At 39.7% G+C, this 23,080-nt stretch overlaps 1 protein-coding gene across 1 annotated transcript in view; it reads left to right on the forward strand.

The window, feature by feature from the left end:
• The window catches only part of LOC133659173 (contactin-1a-like), a 79,075-nt gene that overhangs the window by 50,709 nt on the left and 5,286 nt on the right, over positions 1 to 23,080 (forward strand). The window contains exons 13-20 of the mRNA XM_062061908.1: positions 1,580 to 1,703; positions 9,082 to 9,243; positions 11,245 to 11,394; positions 11,687 to 11,757; positions 17,472 to 17,706; positions 18,003 to 18,106; positions 21,370 to 21,559; positions 21,631 to 21,743. Of these exons, the coding sequence (XP_061917892.1) occupies positions 1,580 to 1,703; positions 9,082 to 9,243; positions 11,245 to 11,394; positions 11,687 to 11,757; positions 17,472 to 17,706; positions 18,003 to 18,106; positions 21,370 to 21,559; positions 21,631 to 21,743 (1,149 nt within the window). The remainder of the gene's footprint in view (positions 1 to 1,579; positions 1,704 to 9,081; positions 9,244 to 11,244; positions 11,395 to 11,686; positions 11,758 to 17,471; positions 17,707 to 18,002; positions 18,107 to 21,369; positions 21,560 to 21,630; positions 21,744 to 23,080) is intronic.

Below are 23,080 nucleotides of genomic sequence, written 5' to 3' on the forward strand. Positions count from 1 at the left end.
AAGTCTATGAAGTACACTAAAGATGAGTACTACTGCATGATAAAGTCTATGAAGTACACTAAAGATGAGTACTACTGTATGATAAAGTCTATGAAGTACACTAGAGATGAGTACTACTGTATGATACAGTCTATGAAGTACACTAATGATGAGTACTACTGCATGATAAAGTCTATGAAGTACACTAAAGATGAGTACTACTGTATGATAAAGTCTATGAAGTACACTAAAGATGAGTACTACTGCATGATAAAGTCTATGAAGTACACTAAAGATGAGTACTACTGCATGATAAAGTCTATGAAGTACACTAAAGATGAGTACTACTGTATGATAAAGTCTATGAAGTACACTAAAGATGAGTACTAATGCATGATAAAGTCTATGAAGTACACTAAAGATGAGTACTACTGCATGATAAAGTCTATGAAGTACACTAAAGATGAGTACTACTCTATGATAAAGTCTATGAAGTACACTAAAGATGAGTACTACTGCATGATAAAGTCTATGAAGTACACTAAAGATGAGTACTACTGCATGATAAAGTCTATGAAGTACACTAAAGATGAGTACTACTGCATGATAAAGTCTATGAAGTACACTAAAGATGAGTACTACTGCATGATAAAGTCTATGAAGTACACTAAAGATGAGTACTACTGCATGATAAAGTCTATGAAGTACACTAAAGATGAGTACTACTGCATGATAAAGTCTATGAAGTACACTAAAGATGAGTACTACTGTATGATAAAGTCTATGAAGTACACTAAAGATTAGTACTACTGCATGATAAAGTCTATGAAGTACACTAAAGATGAGTACTACTGTATGATAAAGTCTATGAAGTACACTAAAGATGAGTACTACTGCATGATAAAGTCTATGAAGTAAACTAAAGATGAGTACTACTGCATGATAAAGTCTATGAAGTACACTAAAGATGAGTACTACTGCATGATAAAGTCTATGAAGTACACTAAAGAAGAGTACTACCGCATGATAAAGTCTATGAAGTACACTAAAGATGAGTACTACTGCATGATAAAGTCTATGAAGTACACTAAAGATGAGTACTACTGCATGATAAAGTCTATGAAGTACACTAAAGATGAGTACTACTGTATGATAAAGTCTATGAAGTACACTAAAGATTAGTACTACTGCATGATAAAGTCTATGAAGTACACTAAAGATGAGTACTACTGTATGATAAAGTCTATGAAGTACACTAAAGATGAGTACTACTGCATGATAAAGTCTATGAAGTACACTAAAGATGAGTACTACTGCATGATAAAGTCTATGAAGTACACTAAAGATGAGTACTACTGCATGATAAAGTCTATGAAGTACACTAAAGATGAGTACTACTCAAGTCTATGAAGTATACTAAAGATGAGTACTACTCAAGTCTATGAAGTACACTAAAGATGAGTACTACTCAAGTGTATGAAGTACACTAAAGATGAGTACTACTCAAGTGTATGAAGTACACTAACACTTTACTAAGAGTCACAAACATCCTGCTCCTTAATTGTCCATCATTTTCACCCAAAGTTGTCACTTTGTGCAGAACGGGAGCTCCAGTGGTGAGTTGATGATCAAGAACGCTCAGTTGAAGCACGCTGGAGTCTACAGCTGCACCGCCCAGACACCTGTGGACTACATCACTGCCTCCGCCAGCCTGCTCGTTAGAGGTGGGGCCAATTAGCATCTAATCATGCCAATTAGCATCTAATCAGGCCCTGCATAGGGATGACTACCTATGGTCCTCTCCCTGTATGATCAGTGTCAGAGCTTAGTCCTCTCCTTGTATGATCAGTGTCAGAGCTTAGTCCTCTCCTTGTATGATCAGTGTCAGAGCTTAGTCCTCTCACTGTATGATCAGTGTCAGAGCTTAGTCCTCTCTGCCGGCAGTAAGTGGGACACGTTTCCAGTGAGGGTTGGACTCCGCCAAGGCTGCCCTTTGTCACCCATTCTGTTCAGAACTTTTATGGACAGAATTTCTAGGCGCAGTCAGGGCGTTGAGGGGATCTGGTTTGGTGGCTGCAGGATTAGGTCTCTGCTTTTTGCAGATGATGTGGTCCTGATGGCTTCATCTGGCCAGGATCTTCAGCTCTCACTGGATCGGTTCGCAGCCGAGTGTGAAGAGACTGGTATGAGAATCAGCACCTCCAAGTCCGAGTCCATGGTTCTTGCCCGGAAAAGGGTGGAATGTCATCTCCGGGTTGGGGAGGAGACCCTGCCCCAAGTGGAGGAGTTCAAGTACCTCGGAGTCTTGTTCATGAGTGAGGGAAGAGTGGATGGTGAGATCGACAGGCGTCTTCAGTAATGCGGACGCTGTATCGATCCGTTGTGGTGAAGAAGGAGCTGAGCCGGAAGGCAAAGCTCTCAATTTACCGCTCGATCTACGTTCCCATCCTCACCAATGGTCATGAGCTTTGGGTTATGACCGAAAGGACAAGATCACGGGTACAAGCGGCCAAAATGAGTTTCCTCCGTCGGGTGGCGGGTCTCTCCCTTAGAGATAGGGTGAGAAGCTCTGTCATCCAGGAGGAGCTCAAAGTAAAGCCACTGTTCCTCCACATGGAGAGGAGCCAGATGAGGTGGTTCGGGCATCTGGTCAGGATGCCACCCGAACACCTCCCTAGGGAGGTGTTTCGGGCACGTCCGACCGGTAGGAGGCCACGGGAAAGACCCAGGACACGTTGGGAAGACTATGTCTCTCGGCTGGCCTGGGAACGCCTCGGGATCCCCCGGGAAGAGCTGGACCAAGTGGCTGGTGAGAGGGAAGTCTGGGCTATCCTACTTAGGCTGCTGCCCCTGCGACCCCACCTCGGATGAGCGGAAGAAGATGGATGGATGGATGGATGGAACTTGTAGTTTAGTTAAATTAATTGGAGAGTAACTTGTAGCTTAGCTACATTTAATGGAGAGTAACTTGAAGCTTAGCTACATTTAATGGAGAGTAACTTGTAGCTTAGCTACATTTAATGGAGAGTAACTTGTAGCTTAGCTACATTTAATGGAGAGTAACTTGTAGCTTAGCTTACTACATTTTCCAAGTAGTTTGCCCATCGCTGCTTATTACACAGCAGCTGTGTGACTGCAACGTACATCTTAGTTGTATTTTTGATTACCAAATTTAGAGGGGTTGAAATCTCCATGAGAAATCACAACAGCAAATCAGTAGCATGCATACTTGCCAACCCTCCCGAATTGTCTGGGAGACTCCCGAATTTCAGTGCCTCTCCCGAAAATCTCCCGGGACAACCATTCTCCCGAATTTCTCCCGATTTCCAACGGGACAACTATATCGGGGGCGGGCCTTAAAGGCACTGCCTTTAGCGTCCTCTCACCTGAAAAGGAGACTATTATATACGTCTCCGTTATCCATAGTTTTATCTACAACCCATAAAGTGGGCAGGCACGGAGCTATTTCTCAGCGTGTGTTTATACCAGCCGGCACGTTAATACACTGACACACAACATCTCCATTACCATCATGCATTGCTTCAAAACTACGGCAAGTAGTCATGTCCGCGCCAAGTATCTGGTGACGTCATGTGCGACAAAGGTATTGAAAAGTGGTTTGATCAATCAATACTTGGTCATACCCACAGAATTTGCTCGGTGCCTATAAAAGCGTGAGCCCTCAGTCTCGTCTCGGATAAAACTCCACTCCTTATGACAATTGTTTGTAGCTTGTATGTAAAAAGCGAGGAGAGAACTCCTTGAACACTGCAAAAAGTCAGTGTTCAAAAACAAGAAAAAAATACAAAAATGAGGGGTATTTTATTTGAACTAAGCAAAATGATCTGCCAATAGAACAAGAACATTTGGCTTGTCAAGCCTTTCCAAAACAAGTAAAATGAGCTAACCTCAATGAACCCCAAAATAGCTTAAAATAAGTATATTCTCACTAATAACAAGTGCACTTTTCTTGCTAGAAAAAAAATATCTATTTTTGCTCAATATGTTGGAAAATATTCTTAAATGAAGTAAATGCTAGTGCCATTATCTTGACATAATGATATGCGCTCGGCATTACATTTCTTGAAACTAATTTATTGTTCTTAATGGAAAGGCAACAAGGCAAGCGCTTGTTACTCTCGGGGTCTCCTAGCCGCTCAGGCTAATCATATTGTCTAAAAATGCATTTTTCCATGGATAACATGACATCATCACGCCAAGTGCGTGCTCTTTCAGTCAATTAGTGTGCATATATACAGCCCGGCCCCCGGACAACATTTTTTTAATTGTAATTTTGAAGAATTTATCTGACTGTGCATGAACTATTTCTGTTCAAAATTGTTAGAAATGTCAAATGTTTAAATATTAACTGTCAGTTTACTGTACTGTGCCAACTGTACTACTATATGAGTACATATTGTCTATTGTTTCATTGAAAATAAAACAGCAAAGTCCATTTGGCTGTCATCTGTTTTAATTATGAGACACAATTGTGGCAAAGTCATGATTTTTTTTTCATACTTGAAATAAGAAATGATGACTTTAAAAAAGTAGTTTTATACTTGTGAGTGTTGATGACAGCTTTGCAACACTTGATATTCTAGTTTCAAGCATGTTTTACTCAATATAGCTCATCAAATCTCAGCAACAAGCTGTAATATCTTACTGACATCATTTAGGACCAAAACACTTCAAACAAGTAAAACACTCTAACATCAAATCTGCTTAGTGAGAAGAATGATCTTATCAGACAGAAAATAAGCAAATATCACCTTATTGGACATATTTCATCTTACTTAGATGTCACTTTTTGCAGTGTATGAAGTGAGTTGATGGCCAGACTTGACGTCCATGACAGGACTCTCTGCTACAAGAATGTTAAGTCAGTTGATGGCCAGACTTGACGTCCATGACAGGACTCTCTGCTACAAGAATGTTAAGTCAGTTGATGGCCAGACTTGACGTCCATGACAGGATTCTCTGCTACAAGAATGTTAAGTCAGTTGATGGCCAGACTTGACGTCCATGACAGGACTCTCTGCTACAAGAATGTTAAGTCAGTTGATGGCCAGACTTGACGTCCATGACAGGACTCTCTGCTACAAGAATGTTAAGTCAGTTGATGGCCAGACTTGACGTCCATGACAGGACTCTGCTACAAGAATGTTAAGTCAGTTGATGGCCAGACTTGACATCCATGACAGGACTCTCTGCTACAAGAATGTTAAGTCAGTTGATGGCCAGACTTGACGTCCATGACAGGACTCTCTGCTACAAGAATGTTAAGTCAGTTGATGGCCAGACTTGACGTCCATGACAGGACTCTCTGCTACAAGAATGTTAAGTCAGTTGATGGCCAGACTTGACGTCCATGACAGGACTCTCTGCTACAAGAATGTTAAGTCAGTTGATGGCCAGACTTGACGTCCATGACAGGACTCTCTGCTACAAGAATGTTAAGTCAGTTGATGGCCAAACTTGACGTCCATGACAGGACTCTCTGCTACAAGAATGTTAAGTCAGTTGATGGCCAGACTTGACGTCCATGACAGGACACTCTGCTACAAGAATGTTAAGTCAGTTGATGGCCAGACTTGACGTCCATGACAGGACTCTCTGCTACAAGAATGTTAAGTCAGTTGATGGCCAGACTTGACGTCCATGACAGGACTCTCTGCTACAAGAATGTTAAGTCAGTTGATGGCCAGACTTGACGTCCATGACAGGACTCTCTGCTACAAGAATGTTAAGTCAGTTGATGGCCAGACTTGACGTCCATGACAGGACTCTCTGCTACAAGAATGTTAAGTCAGTTGATGGCCAGACTTGACGTCCATGACAGGACTCTCTGCTACAAGAATGTTAAGTCAGTTGATGGCCAGACTTGACGTCCATGACAGGACTCTCTGCTACAAGAATGTTAGCCTCTTACATGGAATGATTATTCCAGATCTAGGATTCCACTCCTGACGCCAGTTGTGACCGCTGAATGGTCTCGGTTCATGTCCACCACTGTATTTCTGAGACTGCGGGTTTGGACCCAGGCTGATCCAGCCTGACTCGGTCTTTATGTTCCCTATCAGGATTTGTCATGTTCCAGTGGAAGGCCAACTGATCATTAGCCAGGCTTTCACTTCACTCGTCTTTTCACTTTCACACACAAACTCCCGCTACAAACCTAACAAGATATTCATCAACCTTTAAAACCCCTCTCAAAGGTGCGTGGGGGTTGTCAGTTCAAACCCTGCATTCCATCGCTGCTGTTGTGTCCTTGGGCAAGGCACTTCGCCCACACTGCTGCATCAATGTCAATAAGTGTTAAATGGTGGTGGCAAGTGGGCAGCCACGTTTGTGTTGGTCACACCACTGTGGGACTGTGGACTCAATCCAAAATGGCCTCTCACTGTTGGCATGCGGGTGTCTTCAGGCGCTATAAAAAAAATAAATCAATCAAATAAATTTGTTTTTTTTAAAAAAAACTAATTAAACTTATATAAATATAAATGTCCAAAAATCTTAGGGATAGTTAAAAATTGTTTATAAATGTGTTTTTTAGGGGTGTAACGGTACGTGTATTTGTATTGAACCGTTTCAATACGGGGGTCTCGGTTCGGTTCGGAGGTGTACCGAACGAGTTTCCACACAAACATGTTAAGTAGCGTACCGCACGTTGTGTAAAAAATGCACACCAAGGCACAACACACGGCATGCTAGCAGCGACCGGGCTAGGACAACATGTAAAAGCCAGAGCTGGAAGACCCTCCTGCCTCGTTAAGATCTCCCGTTTGGGAACACTTTGGCTGTGCGATACAACAATGGAGGACGGAGGTTTGCCGACATTGTTCAGCAGCTGCTTCTGACAACACGTCAAACATGCAAACCCATTTGAAGCGTCACCACCGCATTCAAGCAGCCTCTCCTCGGCGAGTCAGGCAGGGCTAAAGCAATAACAAATGTTTTTTTAGCAGCAGATATAAATCAAATCAAATCAAATCAACTTTATTTCTAAAGCACATTTAAAATGTACCACAGGGGTAGCCAAAGTGCTGTACAATGGGCAGGTTAAAAGATAATACGAGAACCGAGCAAACACAACACAACACAAACAGAACACGATAAAAAATAAATAAATAAAACATAAATAAATAAAACATAAAAACAGGTTCACAGAAGGTGTATTATGGGGCGCCATTGCAGGATGGATATCACTCAGTGTTAAAAGCCATGGAATAAAAGTATGTTTTTAAGAGAGATTTAAAAACACGAAGAGAGGAGGCTTGTCTAACACTCAGAGGTAGGTCGTTCCAGAGCTTGGGAGCAGCAGCGGCGAAAGCTCTGTCACCTGTAAGCTTCAGCCTTGTGTCAGGGACCGTTAGTAGCGGTATATATAAGACCATATTGCATTAAGAACTAGATTTTGACCCTCTTCTATGGTGGAAGAACTATGAGCCCATATGTTAATCTGAGGGTGAGTTGACTTGAAACTGTTTAATGTTGCACTTTTTATATGTAGAAGAAAAGTTTTGTCATTTTATTTAATCTGAGCAACAACTTGAGGCAGTTTAATGTTGATTAACGTGGACCCCGACTTAAACAAGTTGAAAAACTTATTGGGGTGTTACCATTTAGTGGTCAATTGTACGGAATATGTACTGTACTGTGCAATCTACTAATAAATATGTAGTGTACTGTGCAATCTACTAATAAATATGTAGTGTACTGTGCAATCTACTAATAAATATGTACTGTACTGTGCAATCTACTAATAAAAGTCTCAATCAATCAATCAATCAAAAAAAGCACTTTATATGTAGAAAAGTTTGGTTAATAAACCATTCTGAGCCATATCTTATTTAGTTTTTATTTGATATATGTTGACCACTTGAACCCTGGCAATGGACCCTGTGTGTATATGCATGGTATGCTATTGTTTACACATTTAATAAATAACCAAAACATTTATATTTTGTTGTTTTCTTACTGTACCGAAAATTAACCGAACCGTGACCTCTAAACCGAGGTACGTACCGAACCGAAATTTTTGTGTACCGTTACACCCCTAGTGTTTTTCCATTTCTGCCAGAGTGTGTAGTATACAAGTATATTTTTCAAATATTTTTTTACCCCTTTAATATTTTGTAAAGAATAATATATTTTTCTATATGTTTTTTCGCTATTTTTAGATATATGCATTTCAATAGTCATAATATACTGTAGTTTTAATTATTTAATTTATCAAGGAGCGTCGTATACAGGAAGTGCACTGCAAAAAGTCAGTGTTTAAAAACAAGAAAAAAAAATATAACAATTAATCTGATAAATCTATGGATAAAAAGCAGAGCTTTGCGAGGCATGCGCGTTTATCATAGCTCTCTCACTCTCTCTGTCTCTGCCCCTCCCTCACCAATGCTGCTGTTTGTTTTGTTTTTAACCCCTTCTTAACCCTGAACGTACATTGAAAATACACGCAACCCTAACTCAAAATGCCGGACATTTGAGGCATTTAAGAAACTCCGCCCTGACAGCTCCGCAAAAGAGGACATGTCCGGTGAAAAGAGGACGTATGGTCAGTCTATCCTAGCCCGTTAGCTGCTAGCATGCGTGTGTTGTGCCTCGGTGTGCATTGTTTACACAACCAGCGTTACGCTACTTCATATGTCCGTGTGGAAACTCGTTCGGTACACCTCCGAACCGAACCGAACCGGAACCCCCGTACCGAAACGGTTGAATACAAATACACGTAGCGTTACACCCCTACTTTTATTTAATGATTTATGATGAATACCTTTCACTGTTAACCTCTTATATGAAATGATTATTCCAAATCTTTGGGATGTATGATTCCGATTCCTATGTGCTTAAAAGCCTTCATACATCATTTTAAAATGTAAAACTTGAAAGAAGAGTACGCAATGGTACTACAATGAAACGGTGATGCAATAAGTGAAGAGCAAACACTGTCAGTATCTAAAGGAGTCTACTGTCACTTCAAGGCGCTAAAAAAAAAGGTGTAAAATGTATCTGGAAGGCTGCACGTATGAAACCTGTAATTTTCCTACCTTATCCATCAAGCAACACTCACTGGTCCTCTCTTCTCCCCAGGACCCCCCGGGGCCCCGGCGGGGGTGCGAGTGAGGGACAAAAGTGAGAGGAACGTAACGCTGCAGTGGAGCCGCGGAGCAGACAACCACAGCCCCATCTCCAAATATAACATCCAGTGCAGGGACGCCTCCTCGCAGGAAGTGTGGAGGAACGCCAGCACATGTGAGAAGAACACATCATTTATGTTGGGTCACAACTTCTTCCACACACTGGGGGACCTTCATAGAAGCAATACAATATACAGATTATTTTCACCTTTCGGGCCACCCTCAAGTTATGAAGGATTTCGCTCATAAAAATATCCAAAAATAATTATTTTTTAAAATTATTATTCCACGGTTCAAAAGGGGACTGCACTTCTTTGGAATGTTGCCTCTTGTTCAAAATCATTATGAGAGACAAGAACACACCTCTTTTATTTGTATTTTTAGGATTTTAAAGATGACAAAAAAACGCTTGAAAGATGCCACTAATGTGAGTCACCGTTGTAGCCTTCAAAGTCTCTAAAACTACTTCAAAACCCTCCAACATTTTATATACACACTGCAAGTATATATATATATCATGTAGTAACAGACACCTTCATAACAATATGTAATATGTACAATATACACACTGCAAGTATATATATAATGTAGTAACAGACACCTTCATAACAATATGTAATATGTACAATATACACACTGCAAGTATATATATAATGTAGTAACAGACACCTTCATAACAATATGTACAATATACACACTGCAAATATATATATATATATATAATGTAGTAACAGACACCTTCATAACAATATGTAATATGTACAATATACACACTCAAGTATATATATCATGTAGTAACAGACACCTTCATAACAATATGTAATATGTACAATATACACACTGCAAGTATATATATAATGTAGTAACAGACACCTTCATAACAATATGTAATATGTACAATATACACACTGCAAGTATATATATAATGTAGTAACAGACACCTTCATAACAATATGTAATATGTACAATATACACACTGCAAGTATATATATATCATGTAGTAACAGACACCTTCATAACAATATGTAATATGTACAATATACACACTGCAAGTATATATATCATGTAGTAACAGACACCTTCATAACAATATGTAATATGTACAATATACACACTGCAAGTATATATATCATGTAGTAACAGACACCTTCATAACAATATGTAATATGTACAATATACACACTGCAAGTATATATATCATGTAGTAACAGACACCTTCATAACAATATGTACAATATACACACTGCCAGTATATATGTATATAATGTAGTAACAGACACCTTCATAACAATATGTAATATGTACAATATACACACTCAAGTATATATATCATGTAGTAACAGACACCTTCATAACAATATGTAATATGTACAATATACACACTGCAAGTATATATATAATGTAGTAACAGACACCTTCATAACAATATGTAATATGTACAATATACACACTGCAAGTATATATATAATGTAGTAACAGACACCTTCATAACAATATGTAATATGTACAATATACACACTGCAAGTATATATATAATGTAGTAACAGACACCTTCATAACAATATGTAATATGTACAATATACACACTCAAGTATATATATCATGTAGTAACAGACACCTTCATAACAATATGTAATATGTACAATATACACACTGCAAGTATATATATAATGTAGTAACAGACACCTTCATAACAATATGTAATATGTACAATATACACACTGCAAGTATGTATATCATGTAGTAACAGACACCTTCATAATGTGATGATGTGACTCGCATGTTCATTAACTCTCAAAATGGCTCAGGAATCTCCGTGAGATTGTTACTATTTTGAGCACATCTATTTATCTGTAAACGTTGTAAGTCTGAAGGTGTCATAAATCATATATATACGATCATATCTTCAATGTTTTTCAGCTCTACTGCTACTTGAAAGCCACTTTGACCACATGAAGCTCCTAAAGCATATTTGACAGAACAATGACAGGCTGCACAAACATGAGGGATTTATTACAAGAAACATGCGTCAAGAAGAAACCACCCTAAGTTTGGGAAACTTTGAGCTGAAACTTAGTTTTTACTCTTCTAGAAGCATCTTAAAATGTCTTTGCAGTTCCAGCAGATGTTGAAGGCAACGCAGAGACGGCCACCGTGGTGGATTTGGTGCCCTGGACCGAGTACGAGTTCCGGGTGATGGCCACCAACACTCTGGGCACGGGGGACCCCAGCAACCCCTCGCCTAAGGAGAAGACCTTGGCCTCACGTAAGTCTGTTTCACATCCCGTCCAGTTTTCTCTTCATTTTGACAGTCCTGAGTAAGTGTTTGGTGAACACACCTCAGCCTGACCTCCTACACCACACGCCAAAGTCACCGCATGAACTTCTAAATGAGCACCTTGTGTGCTGCATGTCAAGTATAAATGACAATCCCAGATTGGAGGCGTCCCTCAGTTAAGGTGTTGCACTTGGAAGACGACACTGAGTGGAATTTGCAAGAGGAAAGATGTTGCAGGAGCCAGAGAGAAGTTATAGCCTGCTGTGGTTTCTCCTTGTAGCTCCTGTGGTGGCGCCTTCAGATGTGGACGGGGGCGGGGGGACCAGCAGGGAGCTGACCATCACGTGGACGGTAGGTTTGGTCCTGGACATTCTTCACAAACTTCTTTATATTTCTGCTTCTTACAAGCTTTTATCACCACTTATTCTTCAAGTTTGAAAGGAGCATTGCAGGAAGATCAAAAAGATACAAAGTATAAAGTATACCAAAAAACAATGAATTTAAAAAAAATTATTACAGAAACTAAATATTTAAATGTGAAAATAAAACAGTTTTATGGACACTAAAGGAGAATCCATCCATCCATCTTCTTCTGCTTATCCGAGGTCGGGTCGCGGGGGCAGCAGCCTAAGCAAGGAAGCCCAGACTTCCCTCTCCCCAGCCACTTGGTCCAGCTCTTCCCGAGGCGTTCCCAGGCCAGCCGGGAGACATAGTCTTCCCAACGTGTCCTGGGTCTTCCCCGTGGCCTCCTACCGGTCGGACGTGCCCCAAACACCTCCCTAGGGAGGCGTTCGGGTGGCATCCTGACCAGATGCCCAAACCACCTCATCTGGTTCCTCTCCATGTGGAGGAGCAGCGGCTTTACTTTGAGCTCCTCCTGGATGACAGAGCTTCTCACCCTATCTCTAAGGGAGAGACCCGCCACCCGGCGGAGGAAACTCATTTGGGCCGCTTGTACCCGTGATCTTGTCCTTTCGGTCATAACCCAAAGCTCATGACCATAGGTGAGGATGGGAACGTAGATCGAGCGGTAAATTGAGAGTTTTGCCTTCCGGCTCAGCTCCTTCTTCACCACAACGGATCGATACAGCGTCCGCATTACTGAGATGGCACTCCACACTTTTCCGGGCAAGAACCATGGACTCGGACTTGGAGGTGCTGATTCCCATCCCAGTCGCTTCACACTCGGCTGCGAACCGATCCAGTGAGAGCTGAAGATCCTGGCCAGATGAAGCCATCAGGACCACATCATCTGCAAAAAGCAGAGACCTAATCCTGCAGCCACCAAACCAGATCCCTTCAACGCCCTGACTGCGCCTAGAAATTCTGTCCATAAAAGTTCTGAACAGAATGGGTGACAACGGGCAGCCTTGGCGGAGTCCAACCCTCACTTGACACGTGTCCGACTTACTGCCGGCAATGCGGACCAAGCTCTGACACTGATCATACAGGGAGCGGACTAACTCTGACACTGATCATACAGGGAGCAGACCGCCACAATCAGACAGTCCGATACCCCATACTCTCTGAGCACTCCCCACAGGACTTCCCGAGGGACACGGTCCAATGCCTTCTCCAAGTCCACAAAGCACATGTAGACTGGTTGGGCAAACTCCCATGCACCCTCAAGGACCCTGCCCAGAGTATAGAGCTGGTCCACAGTTCCACCACCAGTGGAGAATCAATGAAAAAATATTTATTAACATTTTTTTTATGAATAATTAATTCTAAAACAAACAATTCAATAAATACATTTTAAAAATGCATTTATATTAAAACCATTTGCTTTGTGAAGGCAAAGCTCTCAGTCTACTGTCACTACCTACGCTCCTGCTCTCACCTGTGGTCATGAGGTGTGGTCATGAAGTGTGGTCATGAGGTGTGGTCATGAAGTGTGGTCATGAAGTGTGGTCATGAGGTGTGGTCATGAGCCAAAGAATAAGATGGCGGATACAAGAGTTTCCTCAGAAGGGTGGCTGGCATCTCCTTTAGAAATAAGGTGAGAAGTTGAGTCACCAGAGAAACTGGGAGTAGAGCCGCTGCTCCTCCGCTTGGAAAGAAGCCAGCTTAGGTGGTTGGAAGGTCTCGTGCTGATGCCTCACCAGCGTCTCCCAGGGAGGTCCTCCTTGCACCTCCCACTGGGAGGAGACCCCGGGGCAGATGGGGGGGATTACATCTCCTCTCTGGCCTGGGATCCGTTGGAGAGGGAATCCTGGGGGTCTCTGTTGGAGCTGTTGTCCCAGAGACTCCATTCCAGATAAGCCTTTGAAGACGGATGGATGGATCATTTCTAAATATACACATGACATAAAATAGTTACAAGGTCAACTGAGAAAATTATTGTTGGAAAAAATACATCATTAGAATATGAATAAATAAATGATAATTAAAAGATAATCATATTTTCGGTATTATAAAATAGAATAATAACACACATATCTTAGTTTGAAAATGACAATTTAAGGATGACTGTTGGAAATAAAATAAGTCATTAAATTGTAAATAAATAATAAAACAAAATCCCCAAACTAAAACAAAATATATTATTATTATTTATATTTAAAACACATAGTAATTTTAAAGGACAAGTGAAGGATGATTGTTGGAACAAAAGTATATGGTTACATTACCAAAGGATAATTGTTGACACTATGTGTGTGTGTGTGTGTATATATATTATATATGTAGATATGTATGCATATATATACATATATATATATATATATATATATATATATATATATATATATATATATATATATATATATATATATATATATATATATATATATATATATATATATATATATATATATATATATATATATATATATATATATATATATATATATATATATATATATATATATATATATATATATATATATATATATATATATATATATATATATATATATATATATATATATATATATATATATATATATATATATGTCTTAATTAGATTATCCAAAAAATAGTGCTCGATACCGGAAAAAAAAAAATAGTCTTGTGATTTTTTTCCCACACATACATATATATATATATATATATATATATATATATATATATATATATATATATATATATATATATATATATATATATATATATATATATACACATATATGTATATATATATGTGTGTGTGTATATATATATATATATATATATATATATATATATATATATATATATATATATATATATATATATATATATATATATATATATATATATATATATATATATATATATATATATATGTATATATATATATATGTGTGTGTATATATGTATATATATATATATGTATGTATGTGTGGGAAAAAATCACAAGACTATTTCATCTCTACAGGCCTGTTTCATGAGGGGTTTTCCTCAATCCTCAGGAGATTTTAATGGAAGCATTCACATACCATGGTTTATATAGGACACAGAGCGGGTGGGTACAGGCAGGCGTGGGGGCGTGGTGATTGACTCATGTGTTGCCTAGGAGGTGTTTCCTTCTGTGACGGCATGCTGATACAATTTCGCTGCGCTTGTTGAGGGATGACAACTCTGGACGGTATATGATAAACAGTTTCTCTTTTAAGCAACCTATGCTTAAAAGAGAAACTGTTTATCATATACCGTCCAGAGTACTGTAGAGATGAAATAGTCTTGTGATTTTTTCCCACACATACATATTACGCTCTACCACGGTATCGAGCACTATTTTTTTGGATAATCTAATTAAGACATATATATATATATATGTATATATATATATGTGTATATATATATATATATATATATATATATATATATATATATATATATATATATATATATATATATATATATATATATATATATATATATATATATATATATATATATATATATATGTATATATATGTGTATATATATATATATATATATATATATATATATATATATATATATATATATATATATATATATATATATATATATATATATATATATATATATATATATATGCATATGTACTGTATATATGTATGTATATGTATATGTGTGTATATATGTATATATATGTATTTATGTGTGTGCGTGTATATATATATATATATATATATATATATATATATATATATATATATATATATATATATATATATATATATATATATATATATATATATATATATATATATATACACACATGCATATATATATATGTATAATATTATATATAAATATATACTATTATATATAAATTATCATTTTAAATTTTATAGTTGTATTCAATGTTTAGTTATAAATAGATATAGAATTTTCAGGGTCTTCTATTTGTTTATATATTTAATTTTATAATTCATTTATAAACAACCTTGTTTGTTCAAAATTTCATTTCAACATTTGATTTGAACAAATCTGAAGTTTTGGTGTAAGAAAAAAGTGACAACAAGCCAATAAAGTAACTGGTGAAGTAAGGTCTGTATGGCATGCAGAGTGAAGTAAGGTCTGTATGGAATGCAGAGTGAAGTAAGGTCTGTATGGCATGCAGAGTGAAGTAAGGTCTGTATGGAATGCAGAGTGAAGTAAGGTCTGTATGGAATGCAGAGTGAAGTAAGGTCTGTATGTCATGCAGAGTGAAGTAAGGTCTGTATGGCATGCAGAGTGAAGTAAGGTCTGTATGGCATGCAGAGTGAAGTAAGGTCTGTATGGAATGCAGAGTGAAGTAAGGTCTGTATGGCATGCAGAGTGAAGTAAGGTCTGTATGGCATGCAGAGTGTGTCCACATGGTAAAGTAGTCTTGAAACTCTTGCAATGTGGTTGCAATTCTCTTTCTCACCGCTAGAGGCTGTAAAACCTCCAAACACTGACATCTTCAGTCATGAATATTCTGTACTGCTTGTAGCTGTTGCACAGAGAGTTTGCATGCTTTAAATATGTGTCATAAATACATCAATAGTGATAAATAAGTTCAGGATGTAGAGTTAAAATAGTATTACAAAATGTGTAATTGTAAAATCTCCTGAGGAGAATGTGTGCGTATTAGTGTTAATTGTGTTGCAAGGTGCAAGGAGTGTTGTGATGTTGTAAACAAAGAAGAAGGGAGGGTTGGTTGAGCACATTTTCTTCAGCTCCTCCAAAGGTTTTTTAGTTCATTTGTGCAAAACTTCTTTATTAGAACCTCTTTTCGTTACAAGCAGCCGAGGAGTTCTCACAGCGTGGATGGTGTGTACAGCAAGGATGAGGCGTCAATAAACGCTCGTTTTACAAAAAATTACTTTCCTGTGTTGCCGTCAAACTGTACTTTATGTTATGGTTTGCAGAAGGGAGGTGACGGCAACTGACACCAGGAGCCTAATGTCCAAAGATTTATTATATATATATATACTGTATAATAATAAAACAATAATAATATAAACTAAGGAAATGGAGTGTGAACTAGATCCAAAAGTGTATGTGGTGTGTTGCTATGTGTGTCATTAGCTGAGGTGTGTTACCAAATGTTGTCGAGAGCGAATTAACACGGAAGTCCGTGGGGCAGGCAGATGATCCAGGGCAGGAGAGAAGAGGCAAGATCCGTTTCCAAGCAGGAGGTCGAGAATCCAAAAGGGCAACAAAAAGGTGACGAGACGCACAACTCGCCAACACAGGAACACGTTCAGACGCTGGAAGGACAAAGAAAAACAATGAAACACGGGGGGAACACGGAGAGATCAGGACAGAGAGAGAGCATAAAGCTGGGTATCGGCTTACGGTACAGAAGACTATAATCCGGCGCCGCATGGCAGCTTGTGCAGGCTTATGAAGGCAGCTTGATCATCACAGGCAGGCGCGCTGATTGCCGGTGAACGATTACAGCTGGCGGCTGCTGCAGGGCGGAGACGCGCGCGCCGCATCCCTGGATGTGCGCGGCCGTGGGCGTGACCCGAGGTGCGACAAGCAGAGCGCAAGGATGAGGGCGCATTGGAATGCGCCCTGGCTGTGACACTTTAACAAGGAAAAAAACATGGCGCCTTAACTTTTGATGTATTTCCATTGTAGCTAATTGCACTCCTTTGTTGTGCTACTGTCATGTTCCCCAGCCCGTCCAGGAGCAGTACTACTACGGTCCTGACTTTGGCTACATCGTGGCCTTCAAACCACGAGCTGGCCTGGAGTGGACGCAGGTGACCGTGTCGGAGCCACAGGCCAAGCGCTACGTACACAAAGATCCTTCCATCCCTCCCTGGACCGAGTACCACGTCAAAATCAAAGCCTTCAACGGCGAAGGGGAGGGGCCGTACAGTCTGACAGCGGTGGTGTACTCCGCACAAGAGGGTAGGCAATGTTGAAGTTGATAGATCAATGTCACACATCGTGCATGTGGAATGTTAATACCTCTTGAAGGTGCAGGGGGGGGGGGGGGATTATCCAGATGAGTGAACCTGATCGTTCAGTTATTAACTTCCACTGACAGACTGTGGAGATAACCGCTCGCTCGCGCAGAGAGTGGAGTCTGGTTACCATGGCAACACTTGCAGAACACCTGCTGTTCAACGTGGAATTTGGCAGCGAGATGGCTGTCTTGACTTTATGCGCGACGACTGACACGGAATCACATGATCTCATTCTAGCGCCCTCTGACGCCCCTGCGAGTATCGACGGCAAAGCTCGCTCGGCCACAGAAGCCATCGTGTGGTGGCTCCACATCCCGCAGACCTACATAGACGGATACCAGGTCAGTAGATCTAAATCAGGGGTCACCAACCTTTTTGAAACCAAGAGCTACTTCTTGGGTAGTGATTAATGCGAAGGGCTACCAGTTTGACACACACTTAAATAAATTGCCAGAAATAGCCAATTTGCTCAATTCACCTTTAACTCTATGTTATTATTAATAATTAATGATATTTACACTTAATTGAACGGTTTAAAAGAGGAGAAAACACGAAAAAAATGACAATTAAATTTTGAAACAGTTTATTTTCAATTTCGACTCTTTAAAATTCAACATTCAACCGAAAAAAATGAGAAAAACTAGCTAATTTGAATCTTTTTATGGAACATCATTAGTAATTTTTCCTGATTAAGATTAATTTTAGAATTTTGATGACATGTTTTAAATAGGTTAAAATCCAATCTACACTTTGTTAGAATATATAACAAATTGGACCAAGCTATATTTCTAACAAAGACAAATCATTATTTCTTCTAGATTTTCCAGAACAAAAATTTTAAAAGAAATTCAAAAGACTTTGAAATAAGATTTAAATTTGATTCTACAGATTTTGTAGATTTGCCAGAATAATTTTTTTGAATTTTAATCATAATAAGTTTGAAGAAATATTTCACAAATATTCTTCGTCGAAAAAACAGAAGCTAAAATGAAGAATTAAATTAAAATGTATTTATTATTCTTTACAATAAAAAAATAAATTTACTTGAACATTGATTTAAATTGTCAGGAAAGAAGAGGAAGGAATTTAAAAGGTAAAAAGGTTTATGTGTTTAAAAATCCTAAAATAATTTTTAAGGTTGTATTTTTTTCTCTAAAATCGTCTTTCTGAAAGTTATAAGAAGCAAAGTTAAAAAAAATAATGAATTTATTTAAACAAGTGAAGACCAAGTCTTTAAAATATTTTCTTGGATTTTCAAATTCTATTTGAGTTTTGTCTCTCTTAGAATTAAAAATGTCGAGCAAAGCGAGACCAGCTTTTTAGTAAATAAATACAATTTTAAAAATAGAGGCAGCTCACTGGTAAGTGCTGCTATTTGAGCTATTTTTAAGAACAGGCCAGCGGGCTACTCATCTGGTCCTTACGGGCTACCTGGTGCCCGTGGGCACCGCGTTGGTGACCCCTGATCTAAATGGAGTCAATCTGTTCCAAAGCCTTCCAAAGAACTTTGATTAACTCATTTAAAGCAGGGTGTCAAACTCATTCTAGCTCAGGGCCGCATGGAGGAAACTATATTCCCACACGTGACATGATAACATAAAAATAAAGACAACTTCAAAATTGTTTTCTTTGTCTTAACTTTGGCCAAAAATAAAACAAGTACATTCTGAAAAAGTACACATAAACAAATAATCCTCTTGGCAAAACACTTCAAGTTAGTTCAAAATTCTGAGGAAAAATTGGTGCAGTTTCAAAAACACCACGAACAATGCAATGGACAGAGATTTGGTGTGTATTCAACTTTAAGCACTTCCTCATGTTGGCAGTTCACCATTAAAGACGTGTTTGGAAAAGCAACCAAGTGTTTCCTCAAATCGACGCATTGGTGACATCCGCAACTGCCTTTGCCTCTTTGGTGGAAATAATCCTCAGTGCTGAACTCTGAAGAACTTGCACCTGGCTCGCTAACCATAAACTATCCATACACTTGGGTAAAACAGAATCCATCCTATTTGGGTCCCACATCAACCTTAAGAAAGTCAGTGACTTCACTATAAAACTGGGTGACATTGTTATCACCAGGAAAGATGAGGTCACCTACCTAGGTTCCATTCTAGAGGCTAATCTTTCCTGTGATAAAATGGCAACCAAGGTCATCAAAAAGGTTAACCAACGAACGAGATTTCTCTACAGAATCTCCTCTCTGGTCAACAAAAGCACCCTAGCGGGAACTCTCGTTCAACCCTTTTTCGATTACGCTTGCACCGCCTGGTACCCTAGCACCTCCAAAACCCTCAAATCTAAACTCCAAACATCCCAGAACAAGCTAGTCAGATTACTTCTAGACCTCCACCCCAGATCACACCTCACTCCTACCCACTTCTCCAAAGTGGGCTGGCTCAGGGTGGAGGACAGAGTAAAACAACTTGCACTGAGCCTAGTCTATAAAATCCACTACACCTCCCTGATACCGAAGTACATGCCATAACCACAACACCAGGGGGAGCTCCACTAACTACGTTAAACCCAGATTCCGATCTAACAAAGGTCTTAACTCATTCTCCTTCTATGCCACATCAATGTGGAATGCACTCCCAACAGGTGTAAAAGAAAGGGCATCTCTATCCTCCTCCAAAACCTCACTAAAAGAACACCTCCAGGCAACTACAACCCTAGACTAACACCCTCCCTTCCACATCATACCTCAACCCTAGACTAACACCCTCCCCCCTCCACATCCCACCTCAACCCTAGACTAACACCCTCCCCCCTCCACATCCCACCTCAACCCTAGACTAACACCCTTCCCCCTCCACATCCCTCCTCCCCGGATTGTAAATAATCAAATGTAAATAATCAAATGTATAAACTTGTTCTTATGCTATCTGAACTCACTATGTTCTCTGCTCACTGTACATATCCTACCAAGTCACACCTACACTGTTTCAATGTCCATTTCTCTGATGATGCAATTGTTTTGATGACTGAAGTGCTGATATCCACCAAACCTAACCCCCCTGCCCAATCAACCCCCCTGCCCAATCTCCCCCCCGTCCACATCCCACAACCCCGGATTGTAAATAATGTAAAGAATTCAATGTATATACTCTGATGATGAACTTGTGTGATGACTGTATTATGATGATAGTATATATTTGTACCATGAATTGATTTACGTGGACCCCGACTTAAACAAGTTGAAAAACTTATTGGGGTGTTACCATTTAATGGTCAATTGTACGGAATATGTACTGTACTGTAATAAAAGTTTCAATCAATCAATCAATCAATGCCACAACACATTCATTTATCTTTCAAATATTACAATTATAATCAAAACAGTTGTCACAATGACACAATAATATTACGAATTAAAGCTAACATAACTACAAACTTAACCAATGTGAACATCCCTTGCTCCTGATGTGTTGTGGTTAGCGCCTTGCATGGCAGCTCCCACCATCAGTGTGTGAATGTGTGTGTGAATGGGTGAATGTGGAAATAGTGTCAAAGCACTTTGAGTACCTTGAAGGTAGAAAAGCGCTATACAAGTATAACCCATTTATCATTATCGTTTATCAATACACCTGTGCATGTTCCTCAGGTGAAGTACTGGAGGAAGCAGGAAGACAGTGAAGGTGGGGCCCATAGGGTCGTGGTCTCCGGCAGGGAAAACCAAACCAGACTAGACAGGATGAAGCCGGACACCACTTATCTCATTGAGGTCCGAGGATACAACTCTGCAGGATACGGGCCGGCCAGCGAGCGCCTGCAGATCCACACCAAGAAACCTCGTAAGTTCTTTGTCTTCATGGTCAACAACTTCTTCAACTCTTACTTGTTTGTTTGTTTGTTTGTTGTTCAGCCCCCAGTCAAGCCCCCACAATCATAGGCAGGAAGTACAAGGGCAAGAATGTCACCGTGTCCTGGAAGGACGTGAAGACGCTCGCCAACGAGGCACCTGTGAAGTCTTACAAGGTGACTCATTCTTCACTTTCACTTTCTGTTCAGCACAGGTGACTTAAGTCTTACCTTTGTCAAATCTACACAGGTGACTTTGTTCTTACCTTTGTCAACTCTGCACAGGTGACTTTAGTCTTACCTTTGTCAACTCTGCACAGGTGAATTTAGTCTTACCTTTGTCAACTCTGCACAGGTGACTTTAGTCGTACCTTTGTCAACTCTGCACAGGTGACTTTAGTCTTACCTTTGTCAACTCTGCACAGGTGACTTTAGTCTTACCTTTGTCAACTCTGCACAGGTGACTTTAGTCTTACCTTTGTCGACTCTGCACAGGTGACTTTAGTCTTACCTTTGTCGACTCTGCACAGGTGACTTTAGTCTTACCTTTGTCGACTCTGCACAGGTGAATTTAGTCTTACCTTTGTCAAATCTGCACAGGTGACTTTGTTCTTACCTTTGTCAACTCTGCACAGGTGACTTTAGTCTTACCTTTGTCAACTCTGCACAGGTGACTTTATTCTTACCTTTGTCAACTCTGCACAGGTGACTTTAGTCTTACCTTTGTCAACTCTGCACAGGTGACTTTATTCTTACCTTTGTCAACTCTGCACAGGTGACTTTATTCTTACCTTTGTCAACTCTGCACAGGTGACTTTAGTCTTACCTTTGTCAACTCTGCACAGGTGACTTTAGTCTTACCTTTGTCAACTCTGCACAGGTGACTAGTGGTACGTTTGCTGACTGTGCACAGGTGACTTCAGTGGTACGTTTGCTGACTGTGCACAGGTGACTTTTGTGTTACGTTTGCTGACTGTGCACAGGTGACTTTGGTGGTACGTTTGCTGACTGTGCACAAGTGACTTCGGTGGTACGTTTGCTGACTGTGCACAGGTGACTTCAGTGGTACGTTTTCTGACTGTGCACAGGTGACTTCGGTGGTACGTTTTCTGACTGTGCACAGGTGACTTCGGTGGTACGTTTGCTGACTGTGCACAGGTGACTTCAGTGGTACGTTTTCTGACTGTGCACAGGTGACTTCAGTGGTACGTTTGCTGACTGTGCACAGGTGACTTCGGTGTTACGTTTGCTGACTGTGCACAGGTGACTTAGGTGTTACGTTTGCTGACTGTGCACAGGTGACTTTGGTGGTACGTTTGCTGACTGTGCACAAGTGACTTCGGTGGTACGTTTGCTGACTGTGCACAGGTGACTTTGGTGGTACGTTTGCTGACTGTGCACAGGTGACTTTGGTGGTACGTTTGCTGACTGTGCACAAGTGACTTCAGTGGTACGTTTGCTGACTGTGCACAGGTGACTTCAGTGGTACGTTTTCTGACTGTGCACAGGTGACT

This window comes from Entelurus aequoreus, linkage group LG10, assembly GCF_033978785.1.
Source record: "Entelurus aequoreus isolate RoL-2023_Sb linkage group LG10, RoL_Eaeq_v1.1, whole genome shotgun sequence".
NCBI lineage: Eukaryota > Metazoa > Chordata > Actinopteri > Syngnathiformes > Syngnathidae > Entelurus > Entelurus aequoreus.